The sequence below is a fragment of the Oryzias latipes genome, chromosome 10, assembly GCF_053564925.1.
Source record: "Oryzias latipes strain Hd-rR chromosome 10, Olatipes_Hd-rR_3.1".
NCBI classification, from domain to species: domain Eukaryota; kingdom Metazoa; phylum Chordata; class Actinopteri; order Beloniformes; family Adrianichthyidae; genus Oryzias; species Oryzias latipes.
Genome location: NC_136246.1, coordinates 29,719,293 through 29,742,333, shown reverse-complemented (window position 1 = coordinate 29,742,333; position 23,041 = coordinate 29,719,293). Strand labels below are relative to the sequence as shown.

At 39.3% G+C, this 23,041-nt stretch overlaps 1 protein-coding gene across 8 annotated transcripts in view; it reads right to left on the bottom strand.

Annotated features, from left to right (window-relative positions):
• Positions 1–23,041, bottom strand: part of zgc:66433 (uncharacterized) — a 51,051-nt gene that overhangs the window by 1,920 nt on the left and 26,090 nt on the right. For 4 of the 8 annotated variants that reach the window (XM_011480477.4, XM_011480482.4, XM_020706763.3 and 1 more), the window contains exons 2-15: positions 22,720–22,799; positions 16,295–16,469; positions 13,763–13,889; positions 12,292–12,426; positions 12,154–12,207; positions 7,884–8,039; positions 6,977–7,094; positions 5,973–6,237; positions 5,350–5,872; positions 3,014–4,235; positions 2,282–2,382; positions 1,770–1,929; positions 1,582–1,688; positions 45–117 (exon numbers count right to left, since the gene is read on the bottom strand). In XM_011480477.4, the coding sequence (XP_011478779.2) occupies positions 45–117; positions 1,582–1,688; positions 1,770–1,929; positions 2,282–2,382; positions 3,014–4,235; positions 5,350–5,872; positions 5,973–6,237; positions 6,977–7,094; positions 7,884–8,039; positions 12,154–12,207; positions 12,292–12,426; positions 13,763–13,889; positions 16,295–16,469; positions 22,720–22,799 (3,296 nt within the window). The remainder of the gene's footprint in view (positions 1–44; positions 118–1,581; positions 1,689–1,769; positions 1,930–2,281; positions 2,383–3,013; positions 4,236–5,349; positions 5,873–5,972; positions 6,238–6,976; positions 7,095–7,883; positions 8,040–12,153; positions 12,208–12,291; positions 12,427–13,762; positions 13,890–16,294; positions 16,470–22,719; positions 22,800–23,041) is intronic. The other 4 variants (XM_011480478.4, XM_011480481.4, XM_011480483.4 and 1 more) reach the window with 2 other exon arrangements.

Here is a 23,041-nt window from a genome sequence, read left to right as displayed (position 1 = left end):
CCACTAATGTGCGCCTGTGCATGTGTGCTTGCTCAAGCTCTGACCATGGCTGCTGGATTCTGCTGCCTTGGTTCTGGGCTCCTTGTTTGGCAGTGAAGGCTTTTTCTCTTGTTCCTCCTGACAAAAACGTTCAAAGGTACAGGAGTGAGATCCTCCATGAAAACATGACAGGGTTTCTGCAAAACGTACATGCAAAAAGTAATCTAAAGCACTTTACACACAAAAAAAAAAAATAATAATAATCAGTAGAAATGTGTCCAACATCATCAGGAAGACTGCTCCAGACTGAAACGGGATACATGTGGTCCTGATGCCGGAAGCTTCTGAGGCGGTGAAGTCCTTAAACTCTAGATGCAACAAAAGCCGCACTATACATAATGTATGTTTGTTCCTTTAAGATTATCTTTGTTTTTTTGGTTTTTTTAAAAGCGTTTAAATGGACTTTTCCTTTTAGAAACACTAACAAATTCAAACGTCACAGCGTCTCTCTTTCTCATACATTTCTATTTTTCCAGCATCTTCTTCTGGAATTTGCCTTTCCTGACCAGCTCCTCAATCATCCAATACTCACACAGCGACCAGCAGAAAGCTGCAGGTCCACACGAGTTTCTGGCTGTTTAAACTTCCATTTTCATCAAATAAAAATGTTATAGTCCTTTTCTACATTTGTTACAATATTCAGTGCCTTGAGGCTGGTAGACCATGAGTTCCATAATTTGGTCAGTTCATACCAAAAACGTTGGGGTCGGGGTTAAACTATCAAGCACATATGTGACCACAGCTCCTTCAAGGCATGGAAATAATTTTTTTTCAAATTTTCAGCCTTTATGTCACATTTTGTCAGCATTTATCACTAATAAAAAATCATCTGTGATTTGAAAGCTAAACTTTCCTCCATGGCTTGGACTGGAGTGAGGGGCGTGGTTACATTTGCATGTTTCCAGATCATTCAAATTCAACATTTAGAATTCACATTTAGGTTTATATTTAGATTTAAAATTTACATTTAACATTTAGCGAAAACATTTAAGACTTAATTACAAGTTTAGACCTTTATTCATAATATTTTTTCCATTTTTTATCACAAATAAAAACATTTGTGATTTGAAAGCATGCACTTTTATATATGCTAAATATAATTCTAAATATTAAAGATTAATTGTAAATGTAAAATGTAGGTGTCAAATGTAAAGTTTAGACTTAACTCTTACATTTATTAATTACATGTAGCTTCACATTTCACACTTATACTTTACATTTACAATTAATCTTTATTATTTAAAGCATATTTAGCATATAAAAGTGCATGCTTTCAAGTCACAGATAATGTTTTTATTTGTGATAAATACTGACAAAATATGACGCAAATGTATAATATTTGGAATGAAATGTCTAAATGTGGTATTTGTCACATAATTCCAATGAGGTGAATTTTTGCATTCGGCGCTCCATGGGTCAAACACAAAAAGACCAAACGTTTTTCTCAAAAAAAAAAAATTTCTGGATCCTAATATCTTAAGAGTTATGCTGAATTTCAAAGCCAAACCTGGAATTTACACACATTTTGAAAATCCCCATTACCTTCTTGAGGGTTATCTCATCCAGCGAGTTTTCTCTGTAGAGCTTCTGCTTGTGTTTGGCCACAGAAATCCAGCTGGGAGGATCTGCTCGAGGCGGATCTGAAATCCCTGAAATCAGACCAAAACAATCAGAGACCTTCTGGTGGTTTTACCTGAACGTATAGCAGATCCGCGATTCCGAGTTCACACCTGAGAAGCGTTTCAGCTTCCCTCCGGCCTCCGCTTGGAGTTCCGGTTTCTTAGGGAGGGCGGGCTTGTTGCAGACCGGCTGAGATGCGGAGGGTTTACTGCAGACCTGAGGCGACTCAGCCTTACAGCTTGTTGGAGGATTTACAGACTCAACCGGAGCCTAAATGACAAAGAAATGTTTCAGATAGAGTGACTTAAAGCTGTGAGTAAACCTTTTTTGAAAACCACTTTCTCTGATGGATTCAATGTGTCACGTGTGTCCTGAAAATGAAGAATGAGTCATTATAATGATACGAAGATGGCATTATCCTTTATTTTCTTTACTTCCCTATGAATTTATAAATAAATAAATTGGTCGGATTTTTTCTCTTTTTCAATTTCTAGTAATAAACCAATAAGCCAAAAATCACACATCAGGTTCTAAAACGCAAGTTTTTCTCTTTAACCTAAAAAAAAAAAAATCTAAATTCTTAATTTGTTTTTTGTTGGAAAACTAAACAGTGGTTTTTCACCTCTTCTTCCTCCTCAGAGTTAAAGCGAAGAAGAGTTGACGTCTTCCTCAGCCGCACTCCAAAAGGGTTGTTGGGGTTGCCCCCTGTTGTGGCAGCGCTCTCTGGGGGAAGAAAAAAACCCCATCATGGTGTTTTTAACATGTTCTTATGGCATTTTACTGATGAAGGACATCCATAAAGAAGATTAAGCTTAAAATTGTTTTTCTTTATTCAAATTGTTGTGAATCAGGAGCAAATGACAAAATTGCCATTTTGTAAAAGACTCAGCAACGGAGAGGGAAGGGGGGGGCCTACAACTCAGAAGACAATTTCTGATGAATTCCTGCCGCTCTGCAGAAACTCTATCCTAGATAACAACATTCATCTGGATAAAATTTCTGGTTTGAAGGCATTTCGCCTCTCATCCGAGAAAACTGAAGAAGCCGCTTGCATGAGGCGTGAAACGTCTTTAAACCAGAAATTTTGTCCAAATGTGACCAAGTTGTTCCTTTAACACTTGTGCTATTCCAGGCACTTTAACATTGGGAGTTGGGTCATCTAGACCCACTAGACAGTGCTCTGAACCTTTTTTCTTCAATGATTTGAGAACCTCACTGGTGTCCATGGATTACATGAAATCTTTCCACCTTTATCCACCTTTGTCATGGTAGGGAGAACACGTCAATGCAAGGGGGGGGTCATCTAAGATAGCACAAGGGTTATGAGACGACGAAGAATTGGTAGATTTCTTGCCTGTAGTGTTTGCAGCAGCCGGGCTCGGAGCTTTGACCGGGGAGGGGCTGGTCTGCGATTTAGAAGTGGGGTTGCCTGCGGCCTTCACTCTGCCTGGACCCAACACAGATTCACTCGCTGGTTCGGCCTCTGAAGTGTGATCCTTCACAGGGACCTCCTCATCTTTGGGTGAGGAGACGCAGACAGGTGAGGAGGAAGGAGAGGTCAGACTCTGACACCTCTGCCAGGCAGGAGCGATGGTGAAGCGGACTTTAGTCTCCTCTGGAGAGGGAGTGGCAGGAGGTGAACCTTCCTCTTTTGCCACTTCCTTAGTTGCAGTGTCGGCCTCCTCTTCATCCTCAGCAGTCGGGAACTCCGTGACACTGGGACCAGGACTAACTGCCACTGGAGAGAACTGGAAGGATTTTTCTGAGCTGGGGGAGGCCAGATTGATGCTTAGGATGCTGGTCTTGCTGGAGGGGCTGATCACACTCTCCTGTGAGTGACTTTCATGCTGGGTCTCAGGACGAAGAGGCTCAGGCAAACCGGCGTCTTCACTCTGCTTCACATCATCACCTTCCTGCTCCACTTCCTGCTCTGCCGGCTCGGATGTCTCCATTTCCTGCTCCACTTCTTGCTCTGCCGGCTCCGCTGTCTCCGCTTCCTGCTCCACTTCCTGTTCTGCCGTCTCGAATTCCTGCTCCACTTCCTGTTTTGCAGTCTCCGCTTCCTGCTCCATTTCCTGCTCTGCCGGCTCGGATGTCTCCACTTCCTGCTCCACTTCCTGCTCTGCCGGCTCGGCTGTCTTCGCTTCCTGCTCCACTTCCTGTTCCGTTGTCTCCACTTCCTGCTCCGCAAACACGGCTATCCCTGCTTTCTCCTTCTCAGGCTCTTCTCCCACAAAGTCTTCCTCCTCCACATGCTCAGATTTGTGATTAAAATCATCTTCCTCGTCCTGCATCAGGAGAATTTCTTCATCAGCAGCTTTTGTGACTTCATCCGCCCCCTCCAAAGGGGAGCCTCTCTGATCTTCCTCATCTTGAGAAGGAGAAATCATTTCTCGCATCATCTCTGCTTCACCTTCGTCTTCGCCCTCCTGCTGTTGTACTTTGTCTTCCTCTATCTCTTTTTCATCCTCATCTTCCTTCTCTAGATTCATGAATTCTTCTTCTTCGTCGTCCTCATTTATGGATACAGGCATATTTTTATCCTCTTCTTCCTCCCTTTTCTTTGTTTCCTCCTCCTGATGAAAGACAATAAATGGAAGGAAAACACGAGTGAGAAGCTTGAGGGGTGAAGGTGGATGATCTAGACCAGGGGTCTGCAACTGGATGCTCCGGAGACTTTTTTTTACCTGCATTGTGGATCTCTAGTTTAAGAGAATAAAACATTTTTCCTTTTAAAAAGTTGTGCATTTTTGGACTACAGTGCGACCAAGTCAAATTTTATTCAACTCATTCACAAACTGTTGAGGCACAGTACGCATCACTCCAGCAGGAACAGGACTACAATACCCATAATGCTCCAGCAATTTATCAAGCTTCATAGTTTACCAAAGTCACACTGGAACATTAGGACAGATTTTTGTGCGCCAGGTTCCACAGAAAATCAATTGGAGATCAGTAAGAAGAACAAGAATTCATATGTAGATTACCAGATTATAAAGCACATTTTCCATTGTTGAAAAATTTGCATCATGGTTGGAAAAATATGGTAAGATTAACTTAATTTATAAAATTTATGAATGAGATGGACCAACAATGATAATATAAATTGTGCATTTTGTTTTAACTGCTGAGATCACGCTACCACTACATTTGCTACATTGAGATGATCCTACATGATACATGGTGACTTTTATTTTGAAAGGACATCATGCAAACTTCTGTCAAAAGTTATAATCTAGCTCATATTTAGAACGAGACTTTTTTCTCTTTGTTTTATGCAAAAAAAAAACTGTTCATTTATAATATGTATATCATGTGTATCATAATAGTAACGATTAAAAAAACAAAACAGAGCAGCATCTCATGTTTGATAAAGGGTGAAGTAAGACTCTGTGGCTCCTACAGAGTTGTGGTCAGTAAGAAATCGACCCAAATGATCTAGACGGTTCCTGTCGTCTGTTTTTCTGCTGATCTCATTTAATTCAGTTTGATCTGATCTGACCGAAGCATAAAACCTGCATCCGGTTTGGTGCAGGATTTCAGTTTTCTTTCCAGTGAGTAATCCTCTCTGAATTGATGCTCAGTGAGAGTTTGTGTGCATGTTCATCTTAGCAAAGTCTTAAACACATTTTTTGGTTTTTAGATAAATTCAGCAGATAAAAAACATTTCACCTCATGAAAAATACCTACATGATTGTCAAAATGCTCCACGACTAAAAGTTCCTCTTCTTTTACTGGTTCTTCCTCTTCATTCAGTGCCTCTTCCTCTTCCTTCCCTGACTCTTCCTCTTCTTCATTCACGGCCTCTTCCTCTTCTTTGGCTGCCTTTTCTTCTTCCACAGAATCATCTTCCTCCTGGCAGGAATCTCTCTGTTCGTCTGTGGTCAGGTCTGCCAGGACGGAGCACGGAGAAGCAGTCTGAATATCAACCTGCTCCTCTTCTTTCTCCTCCACCTCCTTTTGGTTTTTCTCCATTTCCTCCTTTGGCTCCAGGACCTCCTCCACATCTTCCCCGTCCAGTGAGCAGGGCTTGAGGGGAGTCTTTAAAGAACTTAGCACCTCCTCTAAGAGGGAGCTCTCTCCGTCCTTCTCCTCTTGGAAAGCAGCTTCTCCTCCTGACGTGGAGCCACTTTCAGCCTGGTTGTCCTCCTCTGTGCTGGAGGTGCTTGGAGTCACACGTTCCCTCGAGCCAGCAGGGGGCTCTGGTGTGTTTCTGGAGGGGGAGGTGAAGATGTCAGATTGATGTGAAGTAAATTAAAAAACAACCCAAAGAGCCAGGAGGGGCAGAACTAAAGGAAATGACATGTAAAGACCTGGGAGGGTCCAGCGGGGAGGCTCTCGAGCTGGACTCAGAGGAGGGCACAGGCGGACCGTCAGAGGTTTCCTCCTCTGAGACACTCTGCTCCCCTCTGCAGGAAGCGTCCAGGCCGTGAGAAACATCCGCTTCTGCTTCCGACTCATCTTCTCCCTCCTCGCCCCTAAACAGGGAGAGTCTGGGATCCTCTGCGTGAATCTTCTCCTCCTCTTCCTCCTCCTCCTCCTCCTCTACTTTTGGTTTTAGCTGATCATCAATTCCATCTAAAGCAGAAACAAACGTCTCACACACCAGAATAAACCAAAACAGGACGTTTATGGAGGAAAATCCTCAAAAGTAATAGACAGTCTTAATTCTATTAAAAACGATTTTTTTTTAATCTGTGACAATATCTGCTCTTTAATTAATGATATTTTAATAATCAAACCAAGAAACATGTTCAATTTTATCCTCCTTAACTTTCACAATGTAATATAACTTTTAATTAAAAACAAACTAAAAATAAAAAGTGTGGGCACAAGATACTTTAATTTCATTTTTTTTTAGCTTGAGCAATCATTTGTTAATTTTTTATTAGTTTACCGTTTTGTTAACTGAGAAGTGCTAAAAATTTAACTTTAACAGTTTTTTAATGAAAATGATAAAAGTGACACAGACTTTAAAATAACTTCCAACTTTTTTAAACTTTAAATGATTTGATCTTGTAATTTAACGACTCTTAGATTTTAAAATCAATGCTCCATTTAATAACATCCACCTCAGTTAAGGCTTTATCTGTTCTGTGAGAACAGTTTATTTTTCTAAATCTAACGGCCAGAAATCTGGACTAACCTGCTCTAACCTGCTTATGTCTCATTTACAAACGTTTATTTTAGATTAATAAAACAAAATGATTACTTTATTAAATTTGTCCGCATGAACTTAAAACAATCATAGGATTTAAATTTGGCCTCCCAGGAGTGACAGATGATCAAAGGCAAAAAAAAAGGTTAAAGGTTTGACCTTCAGAGTTTTGTTCTTCCTCCTCCTCCTCCTCCTCGGCGTTCGTTTCTGCTCCTGGTGTGGAGATGATCAACTTCTCCACCACTGCAGTGTCTGCTTCTGTTTTCCCATCCAGCCGCTGCATGAAAGTGAGACGCGACAGATGAACTCAACCAAAAAAGATCCGTCATAAAACAGAGTCACAGCTTCAATGGTCGATCCCAAAAATCCAACGTTTCAGTTCAGAAAAAGCAACATTTACGTACTTTGTAATGACGAGTGGAACTCCATAGAAAATACGCTTCTTAACTCATAAAAATCAATAAAAACAACATATATAGCAACTTATGAAAATATGTTTTTTAGCAGGAGCTGCTAAACCGTAAGAGGACGTAACATTTTACATAACCAGGATAAAATCCCAATTACTAATGGGGAATGACAAAAAAAATACATAAAAAATAAAGTAAAATAATCAATGAATTATACATTAATGTAAAATTCACATGTCCAATCGGAAATTTCTCCAATTTATATTTTTAGTATAGTCTGCACTCGGATCATCTTTTGATCGATTTTGAAGCGCTCCCAGTGGTCTTTGAATTATGGTGACACTCAGAAATGCAATTTTAGGCTTAATTTTCTTTATATACATGATTTTCATTGGCGTGAGTTTTTAAAATTTCAGCAGGAGGAGAATACCATTAAATGACAAACCTTGGAGGCTCTAGTCTAAATAAGTAATTATCCATAACTTGTCCTATTTGTTAATTAGATCAGGAAGTGTTTAGGTGAAAATCTGGGAGAACAAGTTTGTTAGAAGTTACAATGACCTTCTTGTTCAAAGTATGGATCAAATATTTATTTAATCCATCATTTAAACAATTGTGAAAACAAAACAGTGATCTGTATTTGTTGAAAGTCTCACCCTGACAGGTTTCCTTCTGTTGTTTGCTTTGGGTCTCAAACCCAGTTTATGTTTGGCAGCAGAATTATCCAGACAGGCAAACGGGCTGGCCGGCTGGCTGAAGTCCCCAGGAACCACTAGGGGGCTCACCGCTCTACTGGAGGCCCCACAAGGCAACTGGGAAGAAACAGATAGAGAGAGTGACTTTCCCAGATAACTTATTAACAGGAGATACTTTGTGTGGAAAAAACTGGCAGCCCTGGGATCAGACCACTCAGGTCTTTTGGGGGGGAAACCAGGATCGGATCCAGATGACCCGCCCTGAACCACTGCTGTTCCTATTGTTGCATTGGCGAAAAGCTGTTTCTAATTAGAAGCTGTGAAACTCCACTAACTGAAAAACACAGAGAAAGCAGAGAAAGATACCGAGATAAGCAGATCCAACGGCAAGAAGGGTGAGGGCGCCCAGCTGTGCAAACAGCAGCTCTCCTTATCTGCAGGGCCAACATTTTCTGTCTTTACTGCAAAGCAGCCCTCCTTCACCAAACACGCTCAGCAAAAACTCTGAAGGAACTGCTTTCTCATGTTCAATCTGTTGAAAAATGTACATTTTATGGGAAGTACAGGATTAGGATTTGGATGCAAAACGAAAAACTGGGTGATGTTTGTCATCTGAAGGGGCGGAAACACGATCCTGTTTTTGACAGGCGTGCCGAGTCCGACCAAAAGCTATAACTACAAGCAGACATGCTGACTGCCAAAGAAACCATAGGAATGCGCTCTGAACAGGCCGGGACTTACAGTAGGTCAGTGTAATAACATGTGGCGCGGCGTGGAGGCAGAACGAAGGTCAGGAAAAACTAAAGGAAGGAAAGAATGATGGACACACAGAGGAAGAAGACGGCAAACCACACACTTCCACGTAAGGTTAGAAGAGCAGCTTGATTGTTGGAAAACACTCGACACAGACACACACTGAAGAACGTTTGAAAAAGTCGCACACACAAAGCACATGACTGCCATTTGTCATCCTACAGAAGAGCATGTATGCAGAAAAACAATGGAAAGAACCAGAAGTCTAAAAAGTAGGTCAGATTTTTTCCTCATTTGTACATTGACTGTATATGAGAACTGGACTGAGTGACCCCTCCCCCTCATGTTTCAAACAGGAAGCACCAAGAAGCCAAAATCCCATTGACTTCTATAGAGAAATAAACAGCTGTTACTCAATTATTATGTTTGTCAAAATTACCATTCTTGCTTTACTACCCTTTTTTTTAAACATCCATCCATCTTTTCAACCTGCCTTATCCATTTCAAGGTCATAAGGTTGCTGGAGCCTGTCCTCGCTACTACTGGGCAAGGGCAGGGTCCAGTCCGTCGCAGGGTCAAACAGTCAAACATGCACATCTAGTGCACTTTAGAGTAACCACTCGATGCATAAAAGCACGCTTTTGGACGGTGGGAGGAGGCCAGAGTGCCCGCATAAAGCCCGAGCACGCACAAGGGTCTTGGGCTGTGAGGCGTGAGCATTAACCATTTAATATATTCTTGTTAAAAAAAAGTTTTACGTTATTTTCTTGTAGTGAAAGTGACTCAAGTTACAAATCAGATGGCAAATAAAAGGTTGTAGTGCCTGTTCAGCGTTCAAAACTTTTGGTTGACAGGTTTTGCGTGAACTTCCAAAAAGCTCATTCCTGATTGGTGAGAGTGGTTGCCATAGAAACGTGGACACAGACCGACTCGGTCCAATCACAGCCTACCGACGGTGACTGGCTCCATCATGGCGGCGTCCATAATTGCAAAAAAATGACAACTGAATTGACTTAATTACGTTGGTGACGGAAGTAATCTATTTTATTGGTGACGTCACACTCAGTCCAGTTCTCATATACAGCCTATGGATCCGTGTGACCTTCATGTTTTCCAGCTTCCTCAAACTGACAATAATCTGAAGAAATATACATAAATACACACATATAGTGGATAAACCGTCTTTATTTTGGAGTCATGGAACTGTTTTTGACCAAAATCTTTTTTTTCTTAACTTGTCCTGTCCAACAGCTGGGCAGGCAGATGAGAGCTGAGGGCCTCTTGTGTTGGACATATTTTACTTTAACAAGAGGGGTTATTAATCTTCAGACAAACCAAAGGTATGACTGAACAAACCCCTTTTGTAATTGAGGCCAAACTTTTATTCATTTCAACCATGAGTGAAAATCTTTGGTGTTGGACCGGACGGAAAAGGAAAGAAGGGAAGAAGAGGGAGGGATGTCAGAGGGGGGGGGGGGGGGGGGGGGGGGTAAGGGGGGTTTGACCAGAATCTTGACTTCAAACAAGTTAAATTTCAAATAAAAGTTTACTTTGACTACTTCAAAGGCTTCAGTGTCTGTTTTCCGACTTTACATTTGGGTACAATTTTGATCTCAAACGCAAGCTATTAGTTCAAAAAAAAAATCATGTACTATTTAATAATTGATCTTAAATGTTTGAATGAATTAGGGTGTGGTCATTTAACTGACAGGTAAATCTTAAATCCTTGGGTCTAAAATAAAACTAAAGGCGATTTTTCCCAAAACCTTTAAGCTTATTTTTGTGTTCTTCATTTTTGGAAAATGTACCGTGGCACAGATTCACCGGACCCTCTTGTAAATGTTAACCGTAAGGGTGCATTACTGCAGATTCTGTCCAAAGTAAGTTTCATCCTAACCAGGTTGGACGCTGAACGATGTAAAATCTGTGCAGTTGCAGATCCTCATTAATTCCAGTTCCGTGTGACTTTTCCTCTTTGTGTGCATTGTTCCTTAAAAGGGGACTTTTGTAGAGTTTTCTAAATGCACATCTTTGTTTGTGGCATTTTCTGGCTCCTCTCCAATAGAGGAAGCTTTCACCCACAACTAAGGTAGAAGCTTCGATTGTTTGTTAAACGCGAACACTTTTGTTTTTGCTTTCATTACAGCCAGGAAAAGTAAGGCTCTCTGCCTCATTTATCCCCCCCATAAAAGTATAATTGGAATTAGTTTTGACAGTGACTTAACTATTGTGCTGCATCAGAAAAACAAGCAAGAATTAAGAAAGGATGCAAAGAAAAAAAGCACACAAAGAAAGAGAGTGATGAGAGGGGAAAATCCAAAGAAGAAAAGGTCAATCTCAAAGGGGAAGCTTTCCTTTCGAGGCAAGAGGGCTGATTTAAACTGGATCATGAGATGCTCACCATGGTCACATGAACAAAAACGCTGTTTACACAATGCGTCACAATCAGCCTGAAAGGTCCTTCTGTCTTCTACGATTCAGTTACCAGACTAGTTGAGAGTCCGTCAACAAAAAAAGTCCATGAAATTCCAACAAGACGACTAATTGATGGCATAAAAGAGTGGATTTTTATGCCAAAAATTAATATCTTAAAGAAAAAAAAAGGAAATATGGGTATAAAATCACAATAACAATAAAGGAAAATGATTATAAATCTAATGTTTTTTTTATTAAAACATTTTGTTTTAAATAAGTAACAATATATCAAACAGTTTGGTTGTCAAAGGCTAATTTAGCTGCTTCTGAGTGGCACATTTTAAGAACACCTAGAACCGCTCAAGTCTGGATATGTGTTTTAGTCAACCAGGCTACTAGTTGGCGATAAGGCACACACCGGGGTTGGTTGCCCCATCATGCACCTGGTGAAACTCATAAGTGTGCCGTATGTGCTGCTTAGAAGAAGCAACACCCGAATATTTGAGATCTACAAAAGAAGAAAAGGGATTTTTGGCTGTTCTTAGAGGATGTTTGTTAATTTAAAATCAAGCCCTTTCTTCAGAGAGCAGAAACCAAGCGACGAAATTTAGTTTGTTTGCAGAGGCTCTGAACAGTGCCCTGTGTGTTCTCGACTGGCCAGGAGTCTGCAGGGAAAACTCCTGCATGTTGTGTCGACCACAAACAGCAATAATGCTGTGTAAAAACAGTTCTAAGTAAGGAGGAAGAGAGTGCTTCATTTAATGATGTTCCACATTTAAAACATAAACAATACCTTTGTAATAAAGTATATCTGGAGCTGCATTGAAGCAGCTTCCCCTGAAACTGCAGAAGCCTGACCTCACTGGAGAGTAAAAACGGGAAGGAGCAACAAGGATCCACCAATAATACGTATAGATCAGCTTTTTGAGACAATACTGAAACTAAAACGAGCATGTGGGCCCCATAACTGATTGCAAATATTGCTGAATACTTCCTAAAGAATGTAGAAAGACGTCAAAACTGAGCAATGTTAGGTTGGAAACAGCAGGAAGCTGCTATTTACCTGGTCATTATCTAATCCGTGCAGACAGTTGGAGCTGTTCCTCTGATCCTGACGCTGAAGAGCACAAACAGAAACGAAGATGAGGCCACAAAGGCTGCAGGTTACCTGCACAGCCGATGACCACGCGGCTTTTCTTACTGAGTGAAAGGGAGCGTATTCTGGGGGACTGCAGGGCGGGCCATCCTCCTCGGACGTGGTCACGGCGTCCTCGTTTTTTTTCACGCACATTAAGGAAGGAGGCGAGCCCAGCCTGATGGCCTGCTTCAGCTGGAGCTGCAGACAAAGCGGCACTTCGGCCTTACTGAGGCTGGCTTGTGCTGGACGTCCGAGTCTTTACATCAGTGCAGCTCAAAAGAAAACTGGAGATTTCTTTCTTTTAAAAAGTAAGATTGGTTAAGTTAACACTGCCTTAATGAACACAGCATTACAAGCACAGATTAGAGGCAACAAAGAGTGACTGTGAGCTGGCATTTGGACGGTGGAGGTGCCTTCCAGAAATGTGCATGAAGGTTGAGTATCACTGAAACTCAAACAGACGCTTTATCTCCATGCCGTTCCATTACGGTAACTTGAAGACTCATTTACCGGAGCATTAAACAAACACGAAAAAAGGTTTTTGTTCAATTCGGCCAGATTCAGGGCGAATTAAAAGGAAAAATGATATTATTTTTCTCTAGTTTCTAGTTTAGTTATTCACTTGATACAAGACAAAAACTTACTAGTAACTTTTCAGTTAGAGGAAATGACTTGTTACAAACAATAAATCTTGTTTTGTTTGATTTAGCATTTTCCCTAATTAAACATGTAAAATGTTGAACTGGTTTTATGAAGGAAACTTGTGCCAGCGCTCACAGACAACAAAAAGTTAACCCAGATTTCTGTTCGGTTAACGAAAGTTAATACAGATTCTTATCAGCTACAAAAAGGTGTTTTTTTTTTTTTTTTTTAGAATTGACTTTGTTTTATGCTCCCAGCTCTTCATTGTTATGACGGCCACATGAATTTCTAAGAATGTACCGTGCTTTATCCTCTACTGGCACTTCACAAGATATTGATTATTGCATAATGTGTTTATATTTGGCTCAGGAATGACCTCATTCTGTTCATCAAACAGGAAGCTGAGCTCAGAGCAAGGATTAAGCACGTTTGCTTCCATCAGATGTTCGCCACTGAAAATTCAATTTATGCAAATTTGTTTATCTTAAAGCTTCATCTGCGTTTTCCTAAATTTGAACCGATTACTTAAGATGTTTATAAGTGGCCTTATCTTGCAAAACAAACCAAATATTTTGTTTTTCTGCCTGCAGTTGAACATTTTCATTTTTAGCAAATCCACTTAAGGAGCTTTGAAATTCTTCTTTCCTGGTAGCTTAGTGAAGTAGTTTGACTGAAGGTCAGCCTTTCCATCCGCGTCTTCCTGTTTTAGCTTCATGCTCTCCTTTTGCTCCGACGTCGTTGTGATCTTCATTTATACCAAAAATCAACCCAGAAATGATCCTTTTCCTCCCGCTGGTGTCATTATAAAATCTAAATATCAAACAGAATCCAGAAAAGCTGCAGCCGCTGGCGGCCGCTTTGAGTCGCTGAGGAATGGCGTTTGCGTTTTCACCTGCAGGGACTTCACTTTCCCGTGAATGCTGTCCTGAGACGCCCCCAGAGCCTCGTTGGCCTCCGATGTGTCACAAACAAAGACAGAGTCATGGGACATGGCTTTGCCACCCAGGCTGATCTTTGACCTTTGGGAAAGAAACCGAAATTAACTCAAAAGCAATAGTTTACCGATTTCAAAATAAAAGTTTACACTGCAAGCAAATGCGATACTTCAAACCTTGTTTTCAGAGATTCAAGATATTTTAACAGGTTTTGTTTTTAAATCTTTGCTCCACACGTTTCCAGGCTTCTGTCAAAATCTTTCTCATTCTGGAAATATGGAAATTATTTTTAAAATGAGTCAAAAACCTTTTTGCTCCATATTTTTGACAAGAGAAAAACTTAATTTAAAACTCAAGACTCAACTATTATGATTTAAGAAGTGTTCACAAGACTCTAAATGCATTTTATTAAACAAAATTTCTTCATAACGTGGAGAAGCTGCATTAAATCTAAGACAGTTTTAAAAAAAATGTTTAGATCTTAAAATTTTGATTTGTTTTAAAGTGCTAGTTTTAAAACAGTGCTAGAATTCACTAAGTTGGGACAACTTTACTAAGGTTTGTTTTATCATTTTGCTCTAAACTGTAATTTCCACTTCCTCACACTAGTTTCTGTATTCAAAAAAAAGTACAATTAGGTTAATAAAAACTCAAAATATACAAACCATTTAATTAGAACGAGCAAAAAAATACTTATTAATGCGCCGTTTACAATTTAGTTAATGCTAAACAGCTGCGTCACACCGGCCTCGCCAGCGTGCGTTCAGGCGACCACTTTTAACGAAAAGTCTATGCAAACGTGGGTTTGAAACTCTCGTGCAAATTTTTACGACCCTTTTCAGGCAATTCGTACAAAACGCGTAGCCATTGAACGTGCGTTTAAAAATGTAAACCTGGTTGAACTTTGACCCATCAAGGACTCTGATTTAGTCGTGCCATATGGATGGCGTCTCTCTTAATTCACGGAAGTGCCAACCGTTTAAAAATTGATCATGGAGGAGAAATGAGGAATGTCGGTTTGTGCCCGGGCGTAATTCTATGACCCCAAGTCTTTCATAAATTGGAAAAGAGTTGGAGTAAGATTAACCAGATTTGCACCGCTTCAACATTTCTTGGCTAATAAACAGTAGAAAAACAGTAAGAAGAAGAAGCCCCTCCCTGCTTGTCCAGTGTAAACATCATGTGCTAAACCCGGTTAGCACGTCCTATGTATACAGCTTTCCAGATAGCTTTGTTACCTTATTTAGCCTATTTTTCCAGTTTTTGAATGCTTGTGTTTCTAAATTTTGAGATCATTTCACAACTTTCTAGTGATTTTCTACTTAAGATTAGTGTTTTTTCTACTCTTAGGCTAACTCTTTTCCAGTGTACTCAGCATCTTAAACGAATGGATTAACTTTAATAGACAAATTGTATTTTCCTAATATTTTCGTTTTTTTCTTGCAATGACTGCTGTGAGATTGAAATCAGACATATCCTGTCCTGTAGACAAGAAGGAAGTGTCACGACCAAGGAAAAAAAAAAAAAATCATTCCAGGACTGGTCCTCAGGAAGAGGCTCGTTACAAAAACAGGAAGCAGCCAGTTTTCACAGAGGTGAGTTCACAGGACAGTAGATGAATGTTAACAAATAATCTTCCTTTCTTTTCCCTTATAAACTCTACACACAGCAGGATATTCCTCAGCCAGGAGGGGCATTTTTCTGCTACATAACTTTGCATTTTGGGGGTAAAGCAGCATCATGGAGGTGTTTGCAGCATCTCATTTATTCAGTCAGTGACTTTTGGAGGTGAATTCTTATCTAGAGTCAAAAGAATTAAAGAAAAATGCTTTGAAAATGAAAAGTTAAGTTCAGATTTTGCCAGAAAAATATACAAATATTTTAGAAATCTCTTTAATAAATTGTACTGTAAAAACTTCTAAAAGTACCCCAGAAATATATTTCTGACAGAGTCCATCTTTTAACACTAATTAGTTTGAAAAATATAATTAATTATATTTAAAGCCTTATAAAGCAGGTTTAATTACAGAAAAATCTAAAACAATATTAATACCAATATTAATTAGGAAAAAATACTGTTGTTGTTAGTGAAGCATCGTCGAAATAAACAGAAATTAGAATTTATTGATGTTTAGCTGGGAGAAAAGTGGCAAAATTAAAATAGAAAATACCATACAATTGAAAATGTTTTATATTAACATAAATAATATCTTAATTTTTTAAGCTAGGATTAAGGCTTTAAGGTTTTGAGTTGATGACTTTAGCTCATTTTACAAGCATAAAAAAAGAAATAAATGCAAATGTAAGAAATATTTTTTAATCTAAAGAAATAAATAATACAAAGTGATCCCAAAGATCTACCGCTGCAAACGTTTTTGAGGGGTGTCTGTTTGGTGCAGCACTTTCTAAACAGAATGTGGGGTCAGTTTCCCTTTCCTGTGTTCTTCTTGTTTTTATTTAAACAGTCAGACTTTGTGAAAGGCCCTCACCCCGATCCTTTGTCCTTCTCCGATCGAGTGAGAGCGTTGCTCTCCGAGGTTTTGCTGACATTGTCGATGGACTGGCTGGCTTTAAGGCCCGCCTCTGCTCCGCCACTTGATGGCTCTTTTCTCTTCTTCCTGGCAAAAAACTTTTTAAACGTTTTGAATTTGGACTTCTTCTTTCCTGAAATGAGACAGAGGAAGAAAACCCAGCGTCACAGCCCTGCTGGTCGCACAGATAAAAAGGGAAAAGTGCAGCTTTACACACTGCACTTATGTGAACTCTAGTAAAGGAGCAAAGTATCAGCTGAGGAGAAACCACACACACACTCTGCAGGATGAGCGTGGAAAAGCCCTCTGGCTGAGTCCACATCCATTGGCACAGAGTGGAAAAACGTTGCTCTTTAACGAGTCCTTCAACAGCAGCAAAGAGCTTCCGCTGCCTTTAGACTCCCAGACATCTACAATCTGAACGTCCCAACTGCGCTTCAGCATTTTTAAATCTTCAGTCTTCTTTAAAGATCCACTCCCATCATCTTTTTAAAGCAGTGATCTTTGAATTATGATTAGGCCGTTTTTAAGCAAAATTTAAAAAACAAAAAAATGCCGTGGTTCACATAGTTCCTGCAGAGCGACACTAGTTCATTCGACCACTGGTGGGAAGCAACCCCGCCCCACTTCCCGTCCTTGTTGCCGAGTGCTCGGAGCAGGGAGCTTGTGGCTCCAAAGCGTGTTTTCCACATAGTAAATATGCTCTTTTTTTCAAACGTCAGGTTTTTGTTTCCAATTGATTCAGAGCAATTTGAATACAGAAATAATCAGAAATGCAATTTTGAGCTGAATTTTCTTCAAATATGTTCTTTATCTTTAGTAAAACGCCATAACATGTTTCCATTTTGTCCACTCAGAAAAACAAAAACACAAAAACATTCACATTCTCATGTTTTTGTTCTATAATCATGGTACTAGAAATAGTCAGCCTATTCTCAGACACAAGACAGGACTCAGATGCAAAGCAGACGGGAACAGAGTTGGGACAGAGGCAAGGCCAGTAGGAAAACATAGCAACTGATCCAAAATAATGTTAAGCATGCATCCCTGGGCCATCCATAAAAAACACACTTTGGAATAGAGTCACTCTAAAACATTGAGTTTTTTCCTGTCTTGGATCTAAACTCTGCCAGTTTTGTCTTTTCTCCCTGTAAGCAGGAAGGAGGGAATCCTTTAGCGTTCATCCTTCTAAAAATATTATTTTTGGGTTGGATCATGACTGAAGAATGTCAAACATGAAAACCTGAGGTTTTGGACTTAAGACTATTAACAGCCACTGTAGAAGCAGCTTAAATGTTTGCCAATTCACAGCCTGTTCATAGCCACAGAATTTAATAAAAGAGACGAAAATATAGATATTTGTACCTTGATGAACCAGAAAAGTGAGGTGACCAAAACATCATATATCTAAACATTTAGTGGGGTGGGGTTTGAACTTGTTCGTCAGGCTGTTTTAGAGATGGGAGGGGCAGTATAATAAATTCAAATTCAAAATTAATTTTATTTCTTAAGCATGTTAAGCAAGTTCATGTAAAGGAAACAGCTCAAGGTGCTTTACATAAAAAAAAAGAATGCAAAAACACCAATAAATAATTAAATAAGCCCCTCATAATTAAATACACAAAACAAGCACAAGTTAAAGAGAAATGACTAAAAAAAAAAAAAAAGCTAAATAAGAGAGAACCCAAAGGACGCCGTCCGCCATGTCCTCCTGTTGGCTGGGGAGTCAGCATAAATAAAAATAAATAAATAAATACATAAATAAATAAATAAAAGTGGTTCAGCTCTATGACAAGATTGACAGATTGTTTCCTCAGAAGTTTAGGAACCTTGAGCAATAAGAAACAAATCTGACAGTTTAGAAAAAGAACCAGAAATAAAACAAAGGAACAGATAGGAAAATAAATCTAGTCAGCCCCAAACTATGAATAATTTAGCTTGAAACAGGGGTCTTTTTTCTGTATGAAGATTCAGTTTTTCGCAGTGTGTAAGATGATTTTTCACAATGTTTATGATAATGATGATAGTTAGTTGCAAATATTTTCATTCTTTACAGAGTTGGATTTAGCTGAGCTGCTATAAACCTTTTTTGCACAAAGCTTAAAAAGTCTCTGTGTGCAGCTATGTATAAGTATCAAGGAAAACACCCCCCCAACGTGCCGTTTATTGTGCTATTTTAGGCACAATTCACTGTTAAAGTAAAGGTCTTTCCTCACAGTGAGAACAAACAGAAAAAAGGCCACTTTGGAAGGTCACTGTAGCTCTTTGTAAGACTGAGATAGAAGTTTTTAATCCAGTCTTCATCCATGGTTGATGCAGTCTAAAGTCAAACAAGGGGAAGCTAGACCTTAGTGAACGCTCTGAGATAAAAAGATGCTGACCTTTGAGGAGGAGGATACCGTACATGCAGCAGAAGATGACAAATGACCAGCTATCATTACCCGTGGTTCTAACCATTGACTGTATATGAGAACTGGGCCGAGTGAGTGTGACGTCAGCCATAGAAAATGGCTCACTTCCTGTTCCAATGAAAGAAATTCAATTCAGTCGGCAGTTGTTTTTTTGCTATACAAACACAGCGATGTTGGAGCCAGAAATCGTCAGCATAAGCAGCGCCTGGTCCGAGTTAGTCAATGTTTCTATGGAAACCACTCTGGCCCATCAACAGTGGGCTTGTTGGAAGTCCACACCCCTACCAATAGAAGGCGGAGAATCTGTCAAACATTTTAAACTCTCGCCCCAAGACTGAATACCGTTTTTGAGGCATCTGATTGGTCAGTTTATTACTTGAAAAAGTTGCACAAAAAATTGTTGGATTAGCAAAAACATGTTTAAAAAAAAGTAGCAGAGTTAATATTGTTATTCTGACCAATAGAAAGACTGAGTAACAGCTGTTTATCTCTTTATAGAAGTCTATAGGATTTTGGCTTCTTGGAGCCAGTGGGTACTTCCTGTTCGGAAGGCTGGGAGGGCGGGGTCACTCGGTCCAGCTCTCAAATCAAATCAACCTTTATTTATATAGCACTTTTTCAACAACATATGTCACTCAAAGTGCTGTGCATAAAATACAATAAAATTTAAAAACAAGATGACATGACAAACCGTGCGACAACGCCCCCGCGCAAAAACACACACACCCACACACACCAAAAAATAAATAAATAAAAAAGTGATAAAATGATAGAATGTAGAGACCAGGCTTTGTCCTGAAGTGGGGAAACGATATTTTGGGGACATGTCCACATCAGCGACCCCCCAACCCAAGTTCACGGAGAACACCACCACAGAACCCCCCGGATCCGATCAAAAGAGTCAGACCCGGGAGATCCCACTGCAGCGACCCCGTTCACTGAGAAGGGTCAGTCACCGATGTGGAGGATCCCTCAGAGGAAAACACTGGAGTGTAATAAAATGTAAAAGGAATAAAATTAAAATATATATAAAACATAAACAAAAAACAAATAATTACATAAACCTTAAAAGGCATATGAAATAGTAAGAGTGACTTAAAAATTAATAGAATAAATAAATAAATGTATTTACATACACATATAAAACTAGTTAAAAGAAAAATAAAGAAATAATTAAAATATTAAAAAAACAAAAATTCCTAAAATTCAACTAAAAGCTAAATTAAAAAGGTAGGTCTTAAGCCTTCCTTTAAAAACATGAACAGTCTCTGCGGCCCTGAGGCTCTCTGGGAGGCTGTTCCACAGGCGAGGTCCGTAAAAACTGAATGAGGCCTCGCCGTACGTTTTTGTTCTAACTTTTGGAATAACCAAAAGGCATCAGAGGACCTCAGGGTCTGCGAGAGCTCATACTTTAAAATCATGTCAGATAAATATGAAGGCCCGAGACCATAAAAACATTTGTAAACCAATAAAATAACTTTAAAATCAATTCTTAATTGCACAGGGAGCCAATGCAGCGATCTTAAAACTGGTGCAATGTGTTCCCGCCCCCTGGTCCTCGTCAGAACGCGTGCTGCTGAATTTTGCAGCAGTTGAAGATTTGCTATTCTTGTTCTGGGAAGACCAGAGAGCAGGGCATCACAATAATCTAATCTGCTGGTAATAAAAGCATGCATTAGCACCTCTGTACTGGCAAGAGAGAGAAATGGGCGGACTCTGGCTATATTTTTTAGATGATAAAATCCTGTTTTTGTGATATTTTTAATTTGTGGGATAAAATTCAACTCAGAGTCAAAAATGACACCCAGGTTTCTCACACACTGCGAAGTTTTGTAATTCTTTAGTTTAGATAAAACTATCTCTCTCTTGTCTTCAGAACCGATCACTAAAACCTCTGTTTTGTCCTGGTTTAGCTGTAGGAAGTTCTCTGCCATCCATGACTCAATGTCTAAAATGCATTTTAAGAGTGTGTTGACCGACTCTTCGTCATCAGGAGACACAGCAATGTAGAGTTGAGTGTCATCAGCATAGCTGTGGAAACAAACGCCATGCCTCCTGATGACGTCCCCCAGTGGCAGCATATATAGATTAAAAAGTAGTGGGCCTAAAATTGAACCTTGGGGGACCCCACAGTTGATGTCAAAGACCTTTGAGGAGCAAGTATCCATACTTACGTAAAAACTTTGATCTGTGAGATAGGAATAAAACCACTTTAGTACGGTACCAGAGATGCCCAAACCTCTCAGTCTGTTGAGTAAAATACTGTGATCTACAGTGTCGAAAGCAGCACTGAGATCCAGTAGTACCAGAACTGAGAGTTTCTGACAATACATCTAATATCATTTACTATTTTAACAAGGGCTGTGCTGTGCTGTGGTTTGTCCTAAAACCAGATTGATATTTTTCAAATATGTTATTTCTATTTAAAAACTAATTAAATTGGATTAAAACAGTTTTTTCAATCATTTTACTTAAAAATGGTAAGTTGGATTCTGGACGATAATTGTTATAATTGTTTGGATCTAAATTACTCTTCTTCAGAAGAGGCCTCACCACTGCCGTTTTAAAGGCAGCAGGGAAGACACCTGTCTGAAGAGAGTAATTTACTATATTTAAAAGCTCTAACTCAAAGAAGTCATAAAATGTTTTCAACAACGATGTGGGGATTGGGTCTAAAAGGCAGGTGGTTGGCTTTAACTGGGAGAAAACCTGACAGTCAATAGTTTTTTATGGTTAACAGAAAATTCCTTTAACTGCTTAACATTCTTGTCTAGTGTGGTTATCCTATACACTAAATGAGTCAGTTGGCTCGCTTGCACCCAATATCGATCTGAAATAAAATGTACACCTAAATGTGTTTATTTCTTTTTTAATTTTTTTATTGATGCAGCACAAGTGGAATGGGCTTCAGAATTCACAGAAAGGCCTGAAGCGGAATATTTCTGCTGTAAAATTGGATCGTTAAATTTTATGTGAATAGGTTGCTTACAAATCACCTAGTGGTCACGTGTTGAACTGCGCCCTGCTTTCCAAGTGGCATCGCACAGGAGGTTAAAGGGGATTCCACTTGGTTCTTTGACAATGCTCTGAAATACTGACTCAATATTACGAAGTTCACTTTTCTGCACACACCTGCTTGTTTTTCTAGATTTGTTTTCGTCTCATATTTTTAGTCATGGTATTTGACCCTTGGACATGGAAAAAAAAACAGGGAACTGACTAAGCCGCTTGCTCCAAATCAAATAACTAATGTTTAATTGCATTTATACTGTCTTTACTTTTTCTAATTGTATCATTTCTAACTTTTAAACATTTCCTGGGGATGGAAAACAATGGTAAAATCAACAATGGTGTTCCCAGTCAGATATTAAGTTTAGCCGTTTCATCATGGCTGTTGAGTCTGTGACTGCTTTAATACTTTGAATTATTTGACCATGCAATATTTAATTTTCTGTGACTTCAACAAAATGCAACCTGATAAGAAAAAAAAAGTACATCATATTTTAAGAAATTTGTTACTATGTATTATCACAGTCTGTATAAGATTTTCTTTATTATATTCAAAAGCAACAGTTATGTGAACATATTTCTACTTTACCTCTTAAGTAAAAAAGAACCACATTTGTAAATGGGGGTAAAAGTATCATGATTGAGTTTTTTTCATATTAGCTGAAAAGCTCAGATTTTGAGTCAGTAAAGAAATCTATGCAAAAAAAAAAAAACTTTCCTTAACCACAAAATACATAAACAATGATTCCATTACAAACATTTTTAGATAAAGATGCAAATGAACAAACAGCAGCAAACCTCAACTTGCTGCAGAAGAGGCCAAGGATGCCTCTAGTCTGATGCAACGCCTAATGCAAGTCATAACTAGTAAATAATAAAGTAGTTACCCAACAGTAGGACACACCTAAAAATCCAACACTAACTCTGTGTTTTGGCTTTTTTAGCAAGACAATAAGTGCAAACCTGAACTCTCTTCCCGAACCTCAGCAGGCTCCTGATTGGTTAGGTCTGGGGATCCTGATGCCATGGCAGCACTGTCACTGCTGGGAGACAGAAGAACAAATAAAAGGTAAAGGCACCTTTCATCAACATGCAAAGAACACAAGGTGCTTGACATAAAAGACATAAACATAGGTTAAAACAATCAAAAGTCATAAAACACAATAGGCTAAAAGCAAAAACAATTAAAATATGGAGAAAGCAAATGGAAGGAAACGCTGTGGCAAACAGTTTGAGAAGAAACACTATGGATCAGAAAATAGAAAAGTAAAAGAAATGAACAAAT